The 20,121-nt window shown below is 41.7% G+C and overlaps 1 protein-coding gene across 3 annotated transcripts in view; it reads left to right on the forward strand.

The window, feature by feature from the left end:
- Positions 1–20,121, forward strand: part of LOC139453381 (glycine N-acyltransferase-like) — a 52,679-nt gene that overhangs the window by 16,743 nt on the left and 15,815 nt on the right. Inside the window, exons 2-5 of one of the 3 annotated variants that reach the window (XM_071235063.1) lie at positions 10,888–11,116; positions 12,881–13,004; positions 13,214–13,763; positions 19,428–19,971. In XM_071235063.1, the coding sequence (XP_071091164.1) occupies positions 10,888–11,116; positions 12,881–13,004; positions 13,214–13,763; positions 19,428–19,439 (915 nt within the window). In that variant the 3' untranslated portion in view covers positions 19,440–19,971. Of the gene's footprint in view, positions 1–10,887; positions 11,117–12,880; positions 13,005–13,213; positions 14,792–19,427; positions 19,972–20,121 lie in introns of those variants that run through there. The other 2 variants (XM_071235061.1, XM_071235062.1) reach the window with 2 other exon arrangements.

Genomic DNA, 20,121 nt, shown 5'->3' on the forward strand with positions numbered 1-20,121 from the left:
CCGCCCCTGCGTTACTCAGAAATAATTCAGTTGCATCAAAATATCGACACGGAATTGTTTTCCCTCTACCAGTTAACAAGGGCAGTGCCCAGGACTAGCACGACCGACACATAATTCACGTCAACATCTTAAGGTTATGGGGATGGTCGGGTAGCCTTGTGGTTAAAGCGTTCGAAAACCCGGGATCGATTTCCGACATGGGTACAATGTGTGAAGCCCATTTCCGGTGTCCCCCGCCGTGATATTGGTCGAATATTGCTAATAGCGGCGTAAAACCATAATCACTCACTCACCCGTTATTCACACTGGTGACATTCACAAACATCTGACATACACACAAAAAGATCCTGCGGAAAATGAAACATGTGCTTGATAATAGATGACGGCGTGAACCATATTTTCACTTGGCACTTGTCTGGTAAAATGGCCATTATGGAAACTAATACATAATGTTAAGGAGACGCAATGTTCTGGCAAGTTGGATTCAGTTTATTGTGAAGTTCGTAGTGTATAATTACCCCGAGCATACAGATAGCTGCACACGTGACGCTAATGTAAGCGTCGTCTAGACTGGAAATGACATTGGATCCCACTTTTTAGATTGATTTATTTAAGTGTAATTAGGTACATTGGTTTAACATGTATATGGTGTTTCTAATAATTTACCGCATAGTTTGGAATCAACTCATTTCATTTGATTCCAACAGCTGGTGCAGACCCAACAACCGAGCAGATTGCCGCTATAGACAGCATGTATATAGATTAAGTATGCATCACATGTGTTCATATGCGTGGACACGCACTGTGTTGATCGTTGTTCAGTAGGGCCGAGAGTAACATTTACCTGTGAGTGCATATTTAGTGCAGATATAAATAACAAAACTCCTAACGTACCTGAGCAATATTGATATATTATGTTCAGATAAATTATATATGATATTAAACGTACCCTAGTATATAACGTGTCTACCTATCCCTGACCAGCTGGTCTATCAAGTTTTTTTTAACTATCCCAAATCTTTAAGTTTGAAATCAAGAGTAGACAGGAGTCATGGTAAAGGCGTGACAGCTTTTTGATAAGGCTTCGTATAGACTAGTAGATGCTATGTCAGTGTTTTGACAGACATTTAAGTGAAATCCAGAGTGAAATCTATTGACTGCTGCTGTTCTCTCCCCGGTGATGTCAATACCACCCTAATGTCGCTGCCAGCAAGTGACCATCAGAAAATGACGAATACTCTTCATACATTTATAGTTTGGATGTCGGTCATGTAATGTATTTTGATGTCAAACTAGTGTACGATTCTATAGCACCACTGATCCGAATGACATTCCCTCACGATGGTAGCGTAGATGTGCTCCTGCATGTGTCGAACATGCATGTAATGACTACCTTTTCAGTATTCCTCAAACATCTACTTTTAATAACTCAATTTTACAGAATTTCTCGAACATCTACTTTTAATGACTAACAATACAGTATTGCAAGAACCTCTACTTTTAATGACACAACTTTACAGTATTTCTAAAACTTCTACTTTAAATGACTCACTTTACAGTATTTAAAGAACCTCTACTTTTAATGGCTGACTTTACTGCCCTTAAGGAACCTCTACTTTTAATGGCTGATTTTACTGTCTTTAAGGAACCTCTACTTTTAATGGCTGACTTTACTGTCTTTAAGGAACCTCTACTTTTAATGGCTGACTTTACTGCCCTTAAGGAACCTCTACTTTTAATGGCTGACTTTACTGTCTTTAAGGAACCTCTACGTTTAATGGCTGACTTTACTGTCTTTAAGGAACCTCTACTTTTAATGGCTGACTTTACTGTCTTTAAGGAACCTCTACTTTTAATGGCTGACTTTACTGCCCTTAAGGAACCTCTACGTTTAATGGCTGACTTTACTGCCCTTAAGGAACCTCTACTTTTAATGGCTGACTTTACTGTCTTTAAGGAACCTCTACTTTTAATGGCTGACTTTACTGTCTTTAAGGAACCTCTACGTTTAATGGCTGACTTTACTGTCTTTAAGGAACCTCTACGTTTAATGGCTGACTTTACTGCCCTTAAGGAACCTCTACTTTTAATGGCTGACTTTACTGCCCTTAAGGAACCTCTACGTTTAATGGCTGACTTTACTGTCTTTAAGGAACCTCTACGTTTAATGGCTGACTTTACTGTCTTTAAGGAACCTCTACTTTTAATGGCTGACTTTACTGTCTTTAAGGAACCTCTACGTTTAATGGCTGACTTTACTGCCCTTAAGGAACCTCTACTTTTAATGGCTGACTTTACTGCCCTTAAGGAACCTCTACGTTTAATGGCTGACTTTACTGTCTTTAAGGAACCTCTACGTTTAATGGCTGACTTTACTGTCTTTAAGGAACCTCTACTTTTAATGGCTGACTTTACTGTCTTTAAGGAACCTCTACGTTTAATGGCTGACTTTACTGTCTTTAAGGAACCTCTACTTTTAATGGCTGACTTTACTGTCTTTAAGGAACCTCTACTTTTAATGGCTGACTTTACTGCCCTTAAGGAACCTCTACTTTTAATGGCTGACTTTACTGCCCTTAAGGAACCTCTACGTTTAATGGCTGACTTTACTGTCTTTAAGGAACCTCTACGTTTAATGGCTGACTTTACTGTCTTTAAGGAACCTCTACTTTTAATGGCTGACTTTACTGTCTTTAAGGAACCTCTACGTTTAATGGCTGACTTTACTGCCCTTAAGGAACCTCTACTTTTAATGGCTGACTTTACTGTCTTTAAGGAACCTCTACGTTTAATGGCTGACTTTACTGTCTTTAAGGAACCTCTACTTTTAATGGCTGACTTTACTGTCTTTAAGGAACCTCTACTTTTAATGGCTGACTTTACTGCCCTTAAGGAACCTCTACTTTTAATGGCTGACTTTACTGTCTTTAAGGAACCTCTACGTTTAATGGCTGACTTTACTGTCTTTAAGGAACCTCTACTTTTAATGGCTGACTTTACTGTCTTTAAGGAACCTCTACTTTTAATGGCTGACTTTACTGCCCTTAAGGAACCTCTACGTTTAATGGCTGACTTTACTGTCTTTAAGGAACCTCTACTTTTAATGGCTGACTTTACTGTCTTTAAGGAACCTCTACGTTTAATGGCTGACTTTACTGCCCTTAAGGAACCTCTACGTTTAATGGCTGACTTTACTGTCTTTAAGGAACCTCTACGTTTAATGGCTGACTTTACTGTCTTTAAGGAACCACTACTTTTAACGACTAACTTCACAGTATTTCTCGAACAGCTACTATTAATGACTAACTTTACAGTATTTTCAAAAACCTCTAGTTTCTTGTCAACTCTACAGCGCTTCATTGGCTCCTCGTGGCTCATACTCGTGTTCATTTCATGATTCTTATCTGGGATGTTCCATAATTCTGAGATATAGTCTTCCACTCCATGTAATTAATGATATTTACAGCTATCAGGGACGTTGCATTATTCTAAGAGGGGAGGCAATCATAACCAATGTACCTACAATATTAATACTTTCTGAAGGCACAATGAGTTGCAACCAATTAAACTGCTATTATTCTCAAATTACGCACCCGATCACATGATTCTCTTTCATAATACAAAAATTGTGGCAGTTTTAATAAGCTTGATGTCGACTCAAGGTCATAGCTACAGGTTTATGTTTGCGTCATCGGCTCATAACTTCCTTTCAAATTCGATGATCCGGACAGTCATCGGTTGACAATGAAGTCATGCGCAGAAGGGGGGCGCCGCCTACAGGAGGCTACTTTGGCTGTATTCTGGACGTACCCAGTATATAACAGTATACGTATTGTGTACAATTGAGTAATCGACCCAAATATCACGGGTTGTTTATCACGGGTGTTGTGGTTTTGGCAAGAAACCAGGTTTTGGGTGAAGGTCAGCCCGAAGCAGTCCAGACGCATTCGGAGCTTTGTTTTCCAAACATTGGATTGTTGCATAAGCGGAAGGTCCAAGGGGGAAGCTCGGCTCAAGAATATAAATAGTTCCGGTGGAGCTTTACGTGTAGGCGTCGCTAGGACATCCTCATTTCCACCTGTCTGCATTGAGGAATCCTTTGCCTGTCAATACTACAGTGGGCAGTGGGTATGAAGCAAACACGAGCCCAGAACCGTCTGACATTGCGTTGTGTATTTACTCTGGAGCAGGAGACAATAATAGTATTTTATACACGATTGTAGTTTAGATTCTGCTGCGTTGTCAGCATTGCTATTGGCAAGAGATTGCCCTAGTGGTTACACGCGGGCTCGTCAAATCAAGGAACGGGTTTTACTATTCTCGACGTTCTACAGAACGTGGGTCCCGCGTGCAACGTATGGTACTTGAAGCGTCATTGAGCCTTGCTTAATCGACTGGCTTGCGAATTTTCTAGCCTTTCTCCTGGCTTTACCGCGCGGTTTACAGCGATTATGCCAAAGTACAAAGATAAGAATGGACATGAGTGTCAACAATAAAATCTGACAATATCTCCCCGAAATCAGATGGAAATGAGCTCGCTAACTAAATAACCAATATGTCGTTTGTTTCAAACAGATGATGATTCACGGGTGTCTCACTCGTATAAGACGCAGCAGTTCGCTGGACAGAGTTGCGTCCCTTGTGTGTTCACTGAAGCTGCAATCGTTGGCTTGAATCCAGGATTTAAACTGATTATGTTTCTTGACTTTCTATACACCATATCAGTGCTCGTGGGTTTCACCATCGTGATAAGCGTTTAAGATCTGCATCAATTCTGGCTTTCCTTCAACATCAAACTGACACGCTGTGATTTAAGGCTGTCCGTATTTTTTCTGAGCTTCCTATCTCTCGCTAGCCCTGAAGTTTCATTGCGAATTGAATTAATAAAAAAATATCTTATCTAAATTTATCCCGCCGCTATAGAAAACTATGCTTCGATGTGATAAAAAAAAATACTACTAACATTGCACACTGGTGCCAAGTATTTTCACCCATTGTGTAGCATATATATTTTATGATATTTTAAAGTTTGAAACACTTGGCACCAGTCTTTTAATTGATTTATGACGTAGATCGGGTCTCTTTGCTTCGGAAACTTTTTTTTGATAAACATAGCTGAAGTAAGACGAAGCTGTCCTGGGTAGGTTTTGAGTGTGCAATGGCAGTAGAGAGCGGTCGGGCGAAATAATAGTATAAAAAACTGTTTTCACCAGTTGTATAACTTATATCATGATATTTTAAAGTTTAAAACAGTTGTTTTTTTCTTTTATTTCGCCGTCCGCTTTCTTTCTGACTGGGGTTAGAGGTAGGAAACACATAAAGATCCTGGATGGCTTAAATAACTTTAATAGTCAGGTCTTTGAAAGCATTCAGAAGTGATACACATAAGGAAGAGAATATATGGATGTCAACTTCTTTATTATGAGGATCACAACGTTTCGGAGTATATGCTTACTCCTTCATCAGGTGATGAAGGAGTAAGCATATACCCCGAAATGTTGTGTGTTTTAATAGTGTTCAAAGCGGCGTTAAACCCAACTCGCTCACGCATTCAAGTTGAGGACAATGAAAGACGTTACCTAATACTAAGCAAACACTCAGGGAATGTATAGATAAGTGGCAATTTGGGTTAACTTACCTGACGCCAGATAATCAGGATTTTATTTTAGACTCGTGATTTTATTTAGTGTTTTGTTTTTGTGTAAGCGAAGTTAAACCTCGAGTTCTACGGAGGCGCTTCTATAAAGCACCTTGGACATCGGCCAAGGTATTGGCGGGCATTTTTCTTGACAGATTTTGTATTCCTGCTGGAAGCGATCCGTCAGTTGGGTTAGGAACCACCTGTCGTGTTCTGCAGGGTTACGCTGTATAACGGGGTATATATATTTCTGGAAAGACGTGAGTGTAGTTTTTCCAATGGACCCTGTTTGGGGTTTCATTTAACGCTAATATCGATCATCGTGGTATGGTTTTAACCGTTGTTTCTTGTCAAGATTAGGGATTTTGCGTTTGAACTCCTGGGGAATGCCAGGTGCTCAGTACGGAGTAAACCCGTGAAGATCCCGGTTATAGGTCCTCAGGGACCCATGCTTGTCGAAAGAGGCGATGAAGCAATAGGGTGGACAGGCTCGCTGAATTTAGTTGATGCATATCATCGTATCCGGATTGCGTGGATCGATGCTTATTTAAATCACTGGATTGTCTGGTCCAGATTCAAATATTTACAGACCGCCATCGTTTAGCTTGAATATTGCTGAGTGCTGCATTAAAAAACAAACAAACATCACGGAGCATCATGTTCCGTTTGTTTGTAAATTGTATGAACACCTTGGCAATATATACCTATCACATTTTTTTCCATCCATCAATCGCAACATTTATGATGCCTATGTCTTTTGCAACTGTTCCAGTAATGAGAACTTTAGCTACTTAATGTACCATTAAATGAATGTAAGAAAGTCAAATACATCATATTTTGCAATATTAGACTTAGCGGTCTATGTCTTGTACAATATGTACGGGGCAGATGGAATACAGAAAGTACAGACAGGTATGTCAGGTCTTGTGACGCGTCTCCTTCCGCATGCATTGAAGCAGTACTGACTACCGAGTATGCATGCCTGCTTGCACAGGGTTGGCGAGCAGTGTTTCACTGTTGTCGGTAATCACGGTGTTTCATATGCGATGCAATGCTGATGCATGCTGATCCGTGATCACGAACACCAGCTGCACAACTGTTTTTAGACAAGGTTGTTGCGTTGATGGAGTACAACGTACATGTAGGCTGGTGTCAGGTTTTTGTTACTATCGTTTTGGTCGTTTCAAACATGCCGCTTGAACGAATTATTTTTTGGGTCCATAACTTTTTTATTTTGTCCGGCCTAACATCCAGTTTTAGTGTTAATATTGTCCTGCTTTTGAGGGAACACTGATCACCCCCTGCCTGATCTATGCCGGGATGTTTGATTACGAGTTAGTTGTAGATTTCACACAATCAAATAGAATAACAATTAAGATGTCATTTACATATTTTCTTGTCTTAAGCGGTATATTCGATCCCACAATCATATATTATATGTGATGGCTGTGACTCCCCGTCACACGCAAGGACGTGAAGCACTCAGGTGTGACGTCACAGCAGGTGAGCCAAGGCTTATCTCCCTTGCGTGCCCGTCACCGCAGTCAAGTGGAGTGCACTTAAACCCGTGACCCAGAAGCACATAAACTTATCTGATATCTGCCTACTTTTTCCCAGTCAGGTTAATGTAGATACCACCTTTGTTTTGACTTCACCGCCCGTAACGTCCTGAGGACATTGTCTCTGATGGTATTCAACAAAAAGAAATCAGAGCATAGAGGGGGCACAGGTACGGGTGTCCCAGTCGTCTTAAGGGGCATTCACACGGTACAACTAGTTGTATACAATTTGTTGCATGCAACACATTGCATCGTGTGAGCGGGCAAGTCGGTCCAACTTTTGACGTATGCAACTTGTTGGACGCGAGTTGTACGAAATAGGACATGCTCTATTTTCATGCGACAAGTTGTACGTACGCAGCCAATCAAAACGCGTATGAAAATCACGTGACATTTACACGTCAAATTGTAAACAAAAATGGCGACTCCGATTCACGTCGGTAAGTAGTATACTGCTTTTCGGTATCCTAAGTGTCACCACTCAATAAAGGACCTATGAAAAGTAGGTACCACTGTCCAAAATTATATATTTTGACATTTGCATCGGTCTAATTTTTCAGGTTAAACTGTTTATAGTGTTATTTGAAACGACAGGCTATGTGACTGTATACTGTAGTGTAGACCAAGGTGAGATTTAGGTCCATATACGTTTCTAAAACTTAAAATACATCACACACACACATAAACGTCACAGTTTTAGATCCTGAGGGGAATTATCTATTATGTGATGCCATTAACAACCATGTTAGGCAAAGCATATGTATCACTAACGACATCTGAAAATAGTGTACAGCGAAAATATTGCCATTTTCGCATTTTACCAATTCACTGTTCTAAATGTGATTATTATCCCCCGCCACGAAGTGGAAGGGGGATATAGGAATGGGTGCCGTCCGTCCGCCTTTCCGTCCGGCCGTCCGTCACATTTCGTTTCCGGAGCAGATCTTGAAAACCGTACCATATTTCTTCACCAAACTTGGCACATAGATAGATCTAGTGGTGACCTGGTGCCTTTTGATAGTTTGGGATTTTTTTAAAAGTTATTTTTCGAGTTTCCATGGCAACGACTTTGATTTAGACTGAAAATGGCGGTAGTCCTCGTTTCTGGAGCAGATCTTGAAAAACGTACTATATTTCTTTACAAAAAGGCCAAGTGAACATAGTTCACAGGAGCTAATGCATTGCACACACCCGACATGTCATATTGGCGGGGGATGTGAGTATTTGATGCTTGTTTATTTAAATAAGGTATAGCTACATGAGAATTTCAATTACAAAACCATTAGGTTTCTGCTCTTTGTCAAAACACCAATCATCATTCCAAAAAGACTCCCAATAATCCTATATTCGTTTTCGAAACAAAAACTCTGAGCCGAACCGCCATGTTGATAGCGTTGGGAAATCACGGTTCTTTTCGCGTTTGACGAGATGCCTATCACATCACATGTATTTCACACTCAGCTACATCCCTGAATTCATCATACCATTAAGTATCAAATGACAATTTGTCCCCAATACAAACGGTCCAAATGAAATCAACCGCAATATTCAAGTGTGAAACCAAATCCTGTGCTCTTCTCATTGAAAAAAATGTAAACAAAGCAAACTAGTTTTACTTAACATTTTCTACTATTCCGAGAGATTTAGTCGTCATTTTGTTGCCTACATTAGCTCGGATTATTACGAATATGCAATCCTTGCAAAAATTGAGGAATAAATAATTAGAGTCTAGATACTTTTTTTGAAAAGTCAACAAAAATCGTTCCACGTGACGCCATGATATTGACGCAAAATCACACACACTGACGACGGTATTGGTCTGCCTTTCCACATAGTATCAAGGCGAGAATGGAAACATAAAAACAAACAGAACTTGTTGATTTCAGATTGATTCTGATTACTTAACTTACATGACTCATTTATGTATGTATGTGATCCCAGCATCACGGTAAACCCTGCTCCAAACATTCCGCGTACTGCTATCAGTGAACTGGCTACGTTATGACGGGAGGTTACCGGTAGTGATGTCATATTAGTATACGTCAACATCAACATCGTTGCACATATTTGTTATTTCCTTTGAGGTGCGGGTGAACTAGCACACAACGCATTCAGTTCATGAAGTAGTTTACTGTTTCAATCTTCAATTATAATTTGAATATCGTTCAACATCTTTTCACCCAGTAAAATAATGCACTGCTGCAAAATGGGTACATGTATGTAGTACTGTTACTAATATAATCTAAAATGCCATAGAATTTATGAAACTCATAATAATCAGCTGTTTTTTTTATTACAGAAATTGACATTCATCGTGTTATTCTTCCTATAAGATGCTTTGTGAATGTACCACACTGCAGCATATACATATTTCCTTTGGAGAATTGTGAAATATTCAGTGTGGCAAATTTATATACATAGGTTAAATAAAACATGCCCTTCATTTCTTAAATTAAAGTATATGTACACCTGAAGGAAATTCGTCCCGTTATATTTTTATTAATGTATAACTCATGTGTGGACAACTATTTGTTTTACATTTGGATTTTATCGTCTAATTGGCGGAACATTGACAGCTAAGGCTTTTTGTCAGAGATCTCGCGAGACCCGAGTTGTATGCAACTCGCCGCCGTGTGAATGCCGAGTTGTATACAACTTCAGTTTGTGCAACTAATTGCATACAACTAGTTGTACCGTGTGAATGCCCCTTTAGGAACAGAACCTCACACGCCCAAAACATAGAACATCCTTGGGGTACGGGTAGCCCAGTCGTCTAAAGCGCCGCAATTCTCTGTGCGTCCCTTGGACTCGCCAGAAATCTATGATTGTGGGATCGAATTCCGGTTCGCCCCGATTAAGTTTCTAGATTTGTCAGCATCATACCCGTGCTTGTGAGTTTCACCAAGACGGTAAACGTCTGCGACCTGAATCACGTCGGGCTTTCCTCCCACATTAAGCTGACGCGCCGTGATATAACAGGAATACTTGTAAGTGCGGCTTTAAACCCAACTCACTCATTCACAGAACGGCCATGGTAAAGTTTTATTGACAGTGGTTATATTTTTCACGTATGCAGCGAGGTATATATAGTAACTGCTGAAAAAAACAACGGTGTAACAGAGGAGTACATAGCTGTCAGGTACTTTTGACCCAGGCCTATACATTGCAAAACAGTAACGTGTAGTGTTACATAATTGAAGACTTTCTATAAATTTATAAATGCAAAATTTAGCTGTTTCCGCTTTTTAATCCAACGCTTTAAATAATAGAGTTTAAAGCAACCATATGCCCTGTAGTAGAAAATCCAGATCAGACACCTGCTTGCCTGATATTTTGTCCTTCAGCTCCGTAGGAGTATCTTTTAGGAAGTTAGGTTTTGGTGTATCAAAGTCAGCTAACTTTCGCTTAGGACCACCATACATAAGTATAAAGTCTTACTGTAGGCCCGCCTTGATTTAGCGGGCAGTGGTAGGCATCAACAGTACACTCTCAAATCCCCGTACTAATATATGTTAAGACTGATCTAAAACAAAACGCCTTGCCGTTGTTTCTTCCGGATGAATACCTTGTAGGCAATGGAGCAGATACTTAAGAATATCGCTTTAATCTGGCCATTGGCCTGCCAGTTGAAGTTTTCATACGGCAGATATCAGAAGGCCCTGGTTCTTAAATGCTCGTCATCTGTTGCAGATATTCTACATCTTGCGCAATTTCCTATGTGGCCTTTTGGATGGATTTGAGGTGATCGTGGACAAGTGGCCCGAGTGGACATGCATAATCCTGAGAGCTACAGACACTGACCGTGCACCTGCATACTTCAAGCACTACTACATCTGTCATGCGCGGTCAGTCAGTGCGCTCAAGTTCTTTATGCAGAGGCCAGGGGTGATCGACTGGACGAGTGAGGCAACGTTCACAGGTAGCTTCACTTCCTTACAGTTGTGGTTTGGTGTGTAATGTTAGGTATATACTGTAACATTACAGTTCAGACAGACATGTATTCAGTGAAAAGGACTCCCAAATAGGTTTAATAATCTTAACCTATTTACGTAATAGAGGAAAAAAAGCTTTTTTTAATAATTAAACGTCATGTCGTGAATTTAACATTATTAACAAATGTTGTGAGTGACAACACTACGATTTGTTAATAAACCAATGCACGTCTCTCTAATACATTGTCATTATAATGACATGATATTTATCGTCCACATTAAACATATTTTATTTCGCACAAATGTAAAAAAATATTAATTCTCATTGCACTTTTTCATATCTACCTGTTTCAAAATTATGACATCTAAATTTGGATAAACAGAATCACACATGTGGTGAGTGCACAGATACCTCTCAAACTTTAACAGAGATTTAAATTGTCTGTAGTGAATATATTTTGTTGCATATTAATGCCATTCTTGTTGAACGTTGTCAAGTAGTCTTTGCTTAAACCGGGATACACTTTAAATGTATCTATGTCCCAATATCTTGACTGATCCCATCTTCCCGAGGTAAAATTGTCCCCAAACCTATATTAAAGCCTACTGGTAAACCAGGACAAGTTGAGTTGTGACTTGGCAATTAACCCCGTATGACTATGTATGAGGTCCGCCAACTGGCGCGTACAATTGTGAATGAGAGGGGTAACGGGTGGTCCGCGACAAGTAGTACGATGGATAAGTGCGTGTCTCGGCTAAGAATTCTGGTACCGACATGTCACTGACATCTTATTAGTCTTATGAGCAACAGCTGCGTCCACGGGAGCGTGGTCGGCTCCATTGTACAACCTCTCTACATATAACACATCAATGTTGCCCAACTTCTGTGCACCGCCAACTTGTCTAAAAGGCGTTTTGTGAGTTGGTTCAACTTATCCTGGATGACCAGTCGTTTCCACCCTTGCCATTTCAAACCTACTTTTCTTGGCTCCATCGTGGCACCACCAGACAGTTTAGAAAACGAGTTGTGTCCCTTGTGATGAAAACGCGATATCCAATCAGATCACTGTTCTTATTTCGAATGGCTCCAGAAAGATGGCGGCTACCATAGCAGACCTGATCAATCAGCTAATCAAAACATTCCAGATTTTATCCCTGACGAACAAAATGATTACCACTTTAAAGATGATTATTACTGCGGTATTCCTCTCTTATAAAAACATCGGCATACAGACCACACAGTTTCAAGTAACACTGCACATTGCGATAACATGAAACTCTCAGCACAGGCCGTCTAAAAATAGCACTGGGTCTCAGTCACTGCGATAAGCGATCAGTTGTCTGAGTTAAAAAACAATAAAGTTTGTACTCAAATATATAAAAGTATTTGGAGGAGTTGATTGAAAACTTTGCACCACTTGAAAATATTCTCCTTTGCGTAATTTTAGGAATAATTTCAGCGCAAATTGAACAGGCGATGGCTGTTGCGACAGCAGAGACTACGTTTTCGGAACCGGATGAAGACTTTGTAAAGCTTTTCTGATTGGACTATTATTTGCGATAGTCCCCTTATTATAGAAAAGTACTCTTGAAATGGCATGTGTGAAAACTAGACTTTGATATCGGCAAGTGGACACTCTTGCCTCGGGAAGATAGACAAATCCATAAATTTCAGTTCAAGCGGCTTTTATCATTTTATAAGACGTTTTGTTCTGTAGTCATGAAAGTTGATAATGTATTAACTGCTGTAGGCGTCCCTACTGATCTGGTCCCCTTCCTGAAGGACTACTGCCGGAAACAAAATGGTCAGCTGAAAAATGTCCAGTCGCGGTTCATGTATGCTTGGACCAAGGCCGAGCCGCCACAAGAACCTGAGTAAGTCCCTACATTCACGTCACGTCTTTCCCCTTTAAAAGTGTGTCCTTATTACCCGATACATATGGATATGTTTGAAATAACTAGGAAGTACAAACAGTACACACATGAGACCTAATGGATTTGGGGTACTTGGCTTGCCCGATACTTACCCGAGTACCTTTAGTATATTAGCAATGCCACTGATGAATGAACGTCTGTTATTGCAGTGTTCCCGAGGGTCTGCAGCTGACCACTCTACAAGACCACCATGTCCATATACTACGTCAAGACTGGAAGGACCTGAAGAGCGATTCCGGTCTAGACACCTACTTCAAAAGCGTTGTCCACAATTTTGACAACAGCGCCCTGACTGATAAGAACGGGAAACTTCTAGCCTATATATGCATGCAGTTCAACGGGTCGATGGCCATGTTGAGTGGAAATACGGAGAACCAGGGGAAGGGCTATGGGCAGATTGTTCTCAGTGACCTTACCAGGAAGCTTCTAGAAAAGAAGGAGATAGCCTATGGGTTCATCCCCACCAAAGATTCCAACATCATCAATATCACCCAGATCATGGGCTACACCTGGGTCCCACAGGGAAACATGGCGTGGTTTAGGTTTGAGAAGCTACCCTCTGTCAAATCAGCAACCACAAACGGATCTCGAGTCCTAGAGCATTCCCATTCTCAGGAAGATGGTGTGGGGAACTGCATGTTTATCAATGCTATACCTCTGGTGGTGCGGGAGATGACGGACCATCAGCCTCCCAATAAAGTTAGTATATCGTAATCAGTGATAGGACATTTTAAACTGATGCATTCTTGGAGGAGGTTTTTCTCATCTTTCCGTTTATTGAGGTTCGTGATGACAGAATTCAGAGGTCAATGACCCTATTGGTACCAGAAGTCTTTCAACGCGTTTCTGTTATACCATGCCCACTGTTCCACGTGATCACATTGGGGGAAATACGCGTATGCATATTTTTTGTAATGGAACCACCGAGGGGTATATACTGTGCAGGTAATGACATTCAACTCTAGAAATGTTTTGAAAACCATGGGTCCTCACATGGGCGGCCCCATCTCCTATGCACAATGGGAAGCGTATCAAGCATTTTCAAAAGGGAGGGGCCCATATGTATATGTGTGCCTAGGCCATAATAAGATGATAATTTTTTTCCTGAAAATCATCTAAAAATAATAGCTTTACCGTATCTAGTTTCATATGTTCTTCCCCGGGGGGGATCTGGATTCCCTGTGAAAGTTCTGAGACTTCAGGGAAAATGTATTTACTTTGCAGGTTCCGCCTGCTGGAGCTAGAAGTAAAATATACACACATCAACCTACATAGTTTTTACTTTCATCATACAAACAATATTCGCCCATAAGCCCCTCACATCCAAATTCCAAATAAAACATCACTTTATTGTGGCCTTATCAAGAAGTTGTACATTTAAATAGATTTGTACTTCTTAGCATACTTGGTTTGTCTTTTTCAGTGTAGTTAATATTGGTGCCTTGCGGACGAACCATCGATATAAAGCAAATTAACAGGATTAACTGGATATGTATTGATTACCTTGGTGCCACTAACGACATATTTGTAGAAACGTAGTGTTTAGTTTATTAGCTTACATTACATTGTGTCAGATGAACTACATCTGTGCTGGATCGGCCGTGGATCACTGAGAGAGAACAAATACTTTTTTTACTATTTTTTTAGCCTTTGACTTACGTTGAATCCGTGTATAGATTCATTCCCTACAGTATTAAACAGGAACAGGAAGTAAGACTTGGACTTAAAATCAGTAAATGGATTCCGCACCGTAACTCCAGCCTCGATATAAGGCAATGGCATTCAAGTATTTTTTCCGGTTTTAGCAAAATTGATGCGAAGACCGCCACTTTTTTTCTCAAGTAGCGCTTTATCTTTGGTAGGGAGCACAGAGAGAACATTCTAGTTAACTTTTGGAAAATTTACTCGTGTAAATATGTTTAGAAACTGGCACCGTATAACTCGAGAAAGCTGCTTTCTGATTGGCTTATGTCGACTTCTTTTTTTAGTCATTTCTTTGGTCGGTCAAAGTTCGCGAAAGGTCGTTCTGACGTGATTTATGGGATATTCTCTATTGTTAGCGGTAGCGAGAACTAAGATATGATTTTAAGGAGAGTGATGCGAATCCCGAACATCCTATGGTGTCAATATCTTGTTGACACGACGGATGAACCACGAGGAAGTCTTACTGCCTACTGACTGTTGAATACTTAAGGGGATGTATATTTTACGCACATAGCTCACCTCGTATACCTGGGGACGTGGTTGCCAGTCTGTTGTCTCCAATGCTGGGCATGGTGCTGGTCTACGCAGCGATAGTGTTCTTTGGAAACCACAATTGTTTTTGACAGGAATAAAGTAAAGTCGTTGTAATATTATCATGGCGTACACGTGCGGAACGTCTCTGAAGTGTTGACTGCATCGGAAATCCATCTAAACGAAAAACACTTGTGATGGTGTCAATCTATAATTTTGTCGTTTTGTTTGATTTAGTGAACGGCACCTCGCATATATGTTGGAAAACAACATCAGTTTATTTAAATTCGCTTTCGTTTGAAGGTCTGTTTATAAATAGGAACTGATAACATGATATGAATAAGACAAGTGGGCATCCTGCCCTGTCAGAGAAACCAATTCAGCAAGGAGTACCATCGCTGCGACTATGTGCTATACGGTTCCGTATTATGTGAGAGTGAGTGAGTTGCGTTTAACGCCGCTTTTAACAGTATTCAAGTTATATCGCGGCGTGTCAGATTAATGTGGGAGGAAAGCCCGACGTTTACCACTTCGGTGAAACCCACGGGCACGGGTATTGTGCTGACAAACCTAGAAACATAATGGGGACGAACCGGGATTCGATCCCACAACCATAGGTTTCTGGCGTGCAAAGGGACGCAAGTTTGCTCAGCGAATCTCGGCGCCTTAGGCGACTGGTCCATCCGTGCCCCGTATTAGGTTGAACAGCTGAGAAACGTCCTCCTGGGAACGGGCTTGTAGTGGGAACATCAACTCGTCATTCCTTAGGGTGTGAAATCATGTGGTTGTTAGGAACAAAACCGTGTCTAGATCTTGTGATTGTGTGCTGTGAATAATCAAATGAATTTATTAGTTATCCGTCTACACTTGTTTAATTTGTCTCAATCAAAATATACAACAGATGTTTACTCGACTAGTGTTCCTTGCAGCTGTTGATGTGTATTTCAGTTAAGTCGTTCATTCTCACTAATATCATAATACCCAAGCTAACTCCATCGGGCTGTAATTTTGGTTGCACGCATAACAAGCGTTATAAAGAGGGATATGTAACAGTTACCGACTGGGATTGGTGCCGGCACGGATTTGAACACCTGTGCACTTGCCACCAGTGGCAGCGAGTCCTGCACACGAGTTCAAATTGATGCATACGATAGACAAGATTGGAAACGCTTTCAATTCATCCTATCGTCAGACAAGCTTAATGTAGCAGGGTATCAAGTTGGGCATGGTCACAACGAATTGCTTATTTGTCCAATCGCCGTTACCTATTTTCTAATATGAAAATGTTTTGAGGCGGCTATTTTGAATTGAGGCACAGATTGTTCAATACACCAGACCTCTAAAAAAAGAAGAAGAATTATTGACCTTGTATGTAGTATTTTAATGCGGAATTTGTCATTTGAAAAGAAATATTAAAATAATTTGTTGTGGCCAATCCCAGCACCTTAATTGAGTTGAACTATGAAGGAACAATGACCAACGTTGAAGCCATTAAGTGTATTGTTTTTATTATGATGTCGAGTTTTATTTATGATGTCGAGTTTTGTAGACTTATTATGTTTTAACAGTTTGTTCTGTCGAGATGTTGAATGTTTGAAGTGTAGGAACTAATATCTTTCTCTTTGTGAATGTCTTTGGCCCGAACGCTTCCTTGCACCGCTGGCTCCATCACAATGATGGCTTGCTTAATGGACGTGATTCATGTGTTTTGTTAAGTCTTCATTGCTTGTGATCGTACGAGATAAAAGAACGTACACCCCGAAGAACATACACCCGGTTAACATCTGTTAACACATTTCAACTGTAATCATATGCTCACATCTTTAACCGACTTGCATGAGTTGTTCCGAAGAATCTGATATTCATGTGTTAATTCGTGCAAATTCCAATGGTTGAGCTGTTTTCAAGTATACTATGATCGCTACACAATGAACTACAACCTTGAACACAAACGCAAACACTGGAGTTTCATAAAGCAAAGGGTCCGTTGCATGCACTATTTTTCTGAAGCTAGAATTCGCTTCACTTCCCTTATTTGAAGCAGCCTTAACCGTAAACAAGTTGCCCTCTCATCTAAATGGCTATGGTTCTTGCCTTCTTGGTCTCTTAGCTAAATATCTTTACCTCCTTTGACCGTTTAACTATGACTGGATGTGAAAACTCGCTGTAGATAAACGAGTTGAGATAGGGCCTGCCTGGATGGTTGTATGGCCAACCTTGGGGTGGTGGTATGGCTTGCCCTGGGGTGGTGGTATGGCCTACCTTGGGGTGGTATGGCTTGCCTTGGGGTGGTGGTATGGCCTACCTGGGGGTGGTATGGCTTGCCTTGGGGTGGTGGTATGGCCAACCTAGGGTGGTGGTATGGCCTGCCTTGGGGTGGTGGTATGGCCTGCCTTGGGGTGGTATTGCCAAACTAGGGTGGTGGTATGGCCAACCTAGGGGGTGGTATGGCCAACCTGTGGGTGGTATGGCTTGCCTTGGAGTGGTGGTATGGCCAACCTAGGGTGGTGGTTTGGCCTACCTGGGGGTGGTATGGCTTGCCTTGGGGTGGTGGTATGGCCAACCTAGTGTGGTGGTATGGCCTACCTGGGGTGGTATGGCTTGCCTTGGGGTGGTGGTATGGCCTACCTGGGGGTGGTATGGCTTGCCTTGGGGTGGTGGTATGGCCAACCTAGGGTGGTGGTATGGCCTGCCTTGGGGTGGTGGTATGGCTTGCCTTGGGGTGGTGGTATGGCCTACCTAGGGTGGTGGTATGGCCAACCTAGGGTGGTGGTATGGCCTACCTGGGGGTGGTATGGCTTGCCTTGGGGTGGTGGTATGGCCAACCTAGTGTGGTGGTATGGCCTACCTGGGGTGGTATGGCCTGCCTTGGGGTGGTGGTATGGCCAACCTAGGGTGGTGGTATGGCCTACCTGGGGGTGGTATGGCTTGCCTTGGGTTGGTGGTATGGCCAACCTAGGGTGGTGGTATGGCCTACCTGGGGGTGGTATGGCTTGCCTTGGGGTGGTGGTATGGCCAACCTGGTGTGGTGGTATGGGCTACCATGGGAAGGTATGGCCTGCCTTGGGGTGGTGGTATGGCCTGCCTTGGGGTGGTGGTATGGCCTGCCTTGGGGTGAAACTCGCTATAGATGATAAACGAGTTGACAGAGGGCCTACCTGGATAGTTGTATAGCCAACCTGGGTGTGGTATGGCCTACCTAGCTGATGTTGTGGCCTACCTAGGGTGGTAGTATGACCCAACTGAGGTGGTAGTATGACCTACCTGGGAAGGTGGTATTGATCTACCTAGGTGGGTGGTAGTATAACCTAACTGAGGTGGTAGTATGACCTGCCTTGGAAGGTGGTATGGATCTACCTAGGTGGGTGGTAGTATGACCTACCTTGGAAGGTGGTATGGATCTACCTAGGTGGGTGGTAGTATGACCTACCTTGGAAGGTGGTATGGATCTACCTAGGTGGGTGGTAGTATGACCTACCTGGGAAGGTGGTATGGATCTACCTAGGTGGGTGGTAGTATGACCTAACTGAGGTGGTAGTATGACCTACCTGGGATGGTGGTTTTGCCCTACCTAGGTGGGTGGTAGTATGACCTAACTGAGCTTGTAGTATTACCTACCTGGGATGGTGGTTTGGCAAGTCAAAATGGCATTCCAGCATACTAGATTGTTCCTTATTACACAGTCGTCTACGTATATCAAACTGTTGCACAGTTTTAATAAACATTATTTTAACTACCCGTGTTTTGTTGACCTATATGACAGTAAACTTACAGTGTGGCGATACTGCAGGAATTCATTCGCAACGGTTGTTGTGAAAGTTACTCACTTTTATGTCAAATTGAATTTGTATAATAATATTTATAATACTGACATGGCTACTGTACAAACTATACTAGTAAAAAAATAACTAAAAAAATAACTATGCTTTATATAAGGTGGTGTGTTATGGTATGTTGTTGAAATAGCAACAAAATATTTAGCCATTCGCCTGATCAATGTGTTATAACAAATTCATTGATAATTCCATGGTAACAGCAGACAGTGCAGCACGCCCTAAAAGAGTGGTGGTGTAACAACACAATTGCCAATGTTAATATCTGGCGTGACCACAATTTGCGTCGATACAGGCGGAGCAATGAAGACACCTGATGATTGGAAACAGCCTGGGAGATGATGTTCCATATGTCAACCAAAGATTGGTCCACCTGAGCCAGCGTTACCAGCTGGGTCCGGTCCTGTCGTAGGCGTCAGTCCATCTCATCCCAAACATGTCCAATTGGGGAGAGGTCTGGAGAAAAAGCCGGCCTTGGCAGTACAGCAAGGTTATGCTGGCTCAAAATGTTTGTTATAACACTTGCAACCTACGGCGACCATTATCCCACTGCAACGTCCCTGCATGTGCACAAAGGGTATAGCACGATCGCCTACAATCTCCCGTTAGCCTACGCGCTGTGTTAGAACAATTGGGCATATCGCTGGACGTCGGGGTCTAATGTGCTCTCTCAACCAGTTGTGTACAGTTCTGCCATTGCTTGGTCACAACCCGTGAATTGTCCGAGCTGTTAATGTGGTATTTTGATATTGATTCCGAAGATGAACTAACCGCATATGGACGGCCCGCCCGTGGCGAGTCAAGAGTGTTGCCTTTCTGTAGATGACGTCTCTCATGAGATGGTATTGTGTTTCTATGAACATTAAAATGTCTTGCAAATTCGTTTTGCGTCATTCATGATTGCAAGTCGCGGCATTAGGTAAGCGTTATTTACAGTTAAACTTACGTGGTTTTGATATTTAAACAATCACTGTGTACTGTTCACATAC

The sequence above is a fragment of the Haliotis cracherodii genome, unplaced genomic scaffold (assembly GCF_022045235.1).
Source record: "Haliotis cracherodii isolate W230 unplaced genomic scaffold, xgHalCrac1.p SCAF_9, whole genome shotgun sequence".
Lineage (NCBI taxonomy): Eukaryota > Metazoa > Mollusca > Gastropoda > Lepetellida > Haliotidae > Haliotis > Haliotis cracherodii.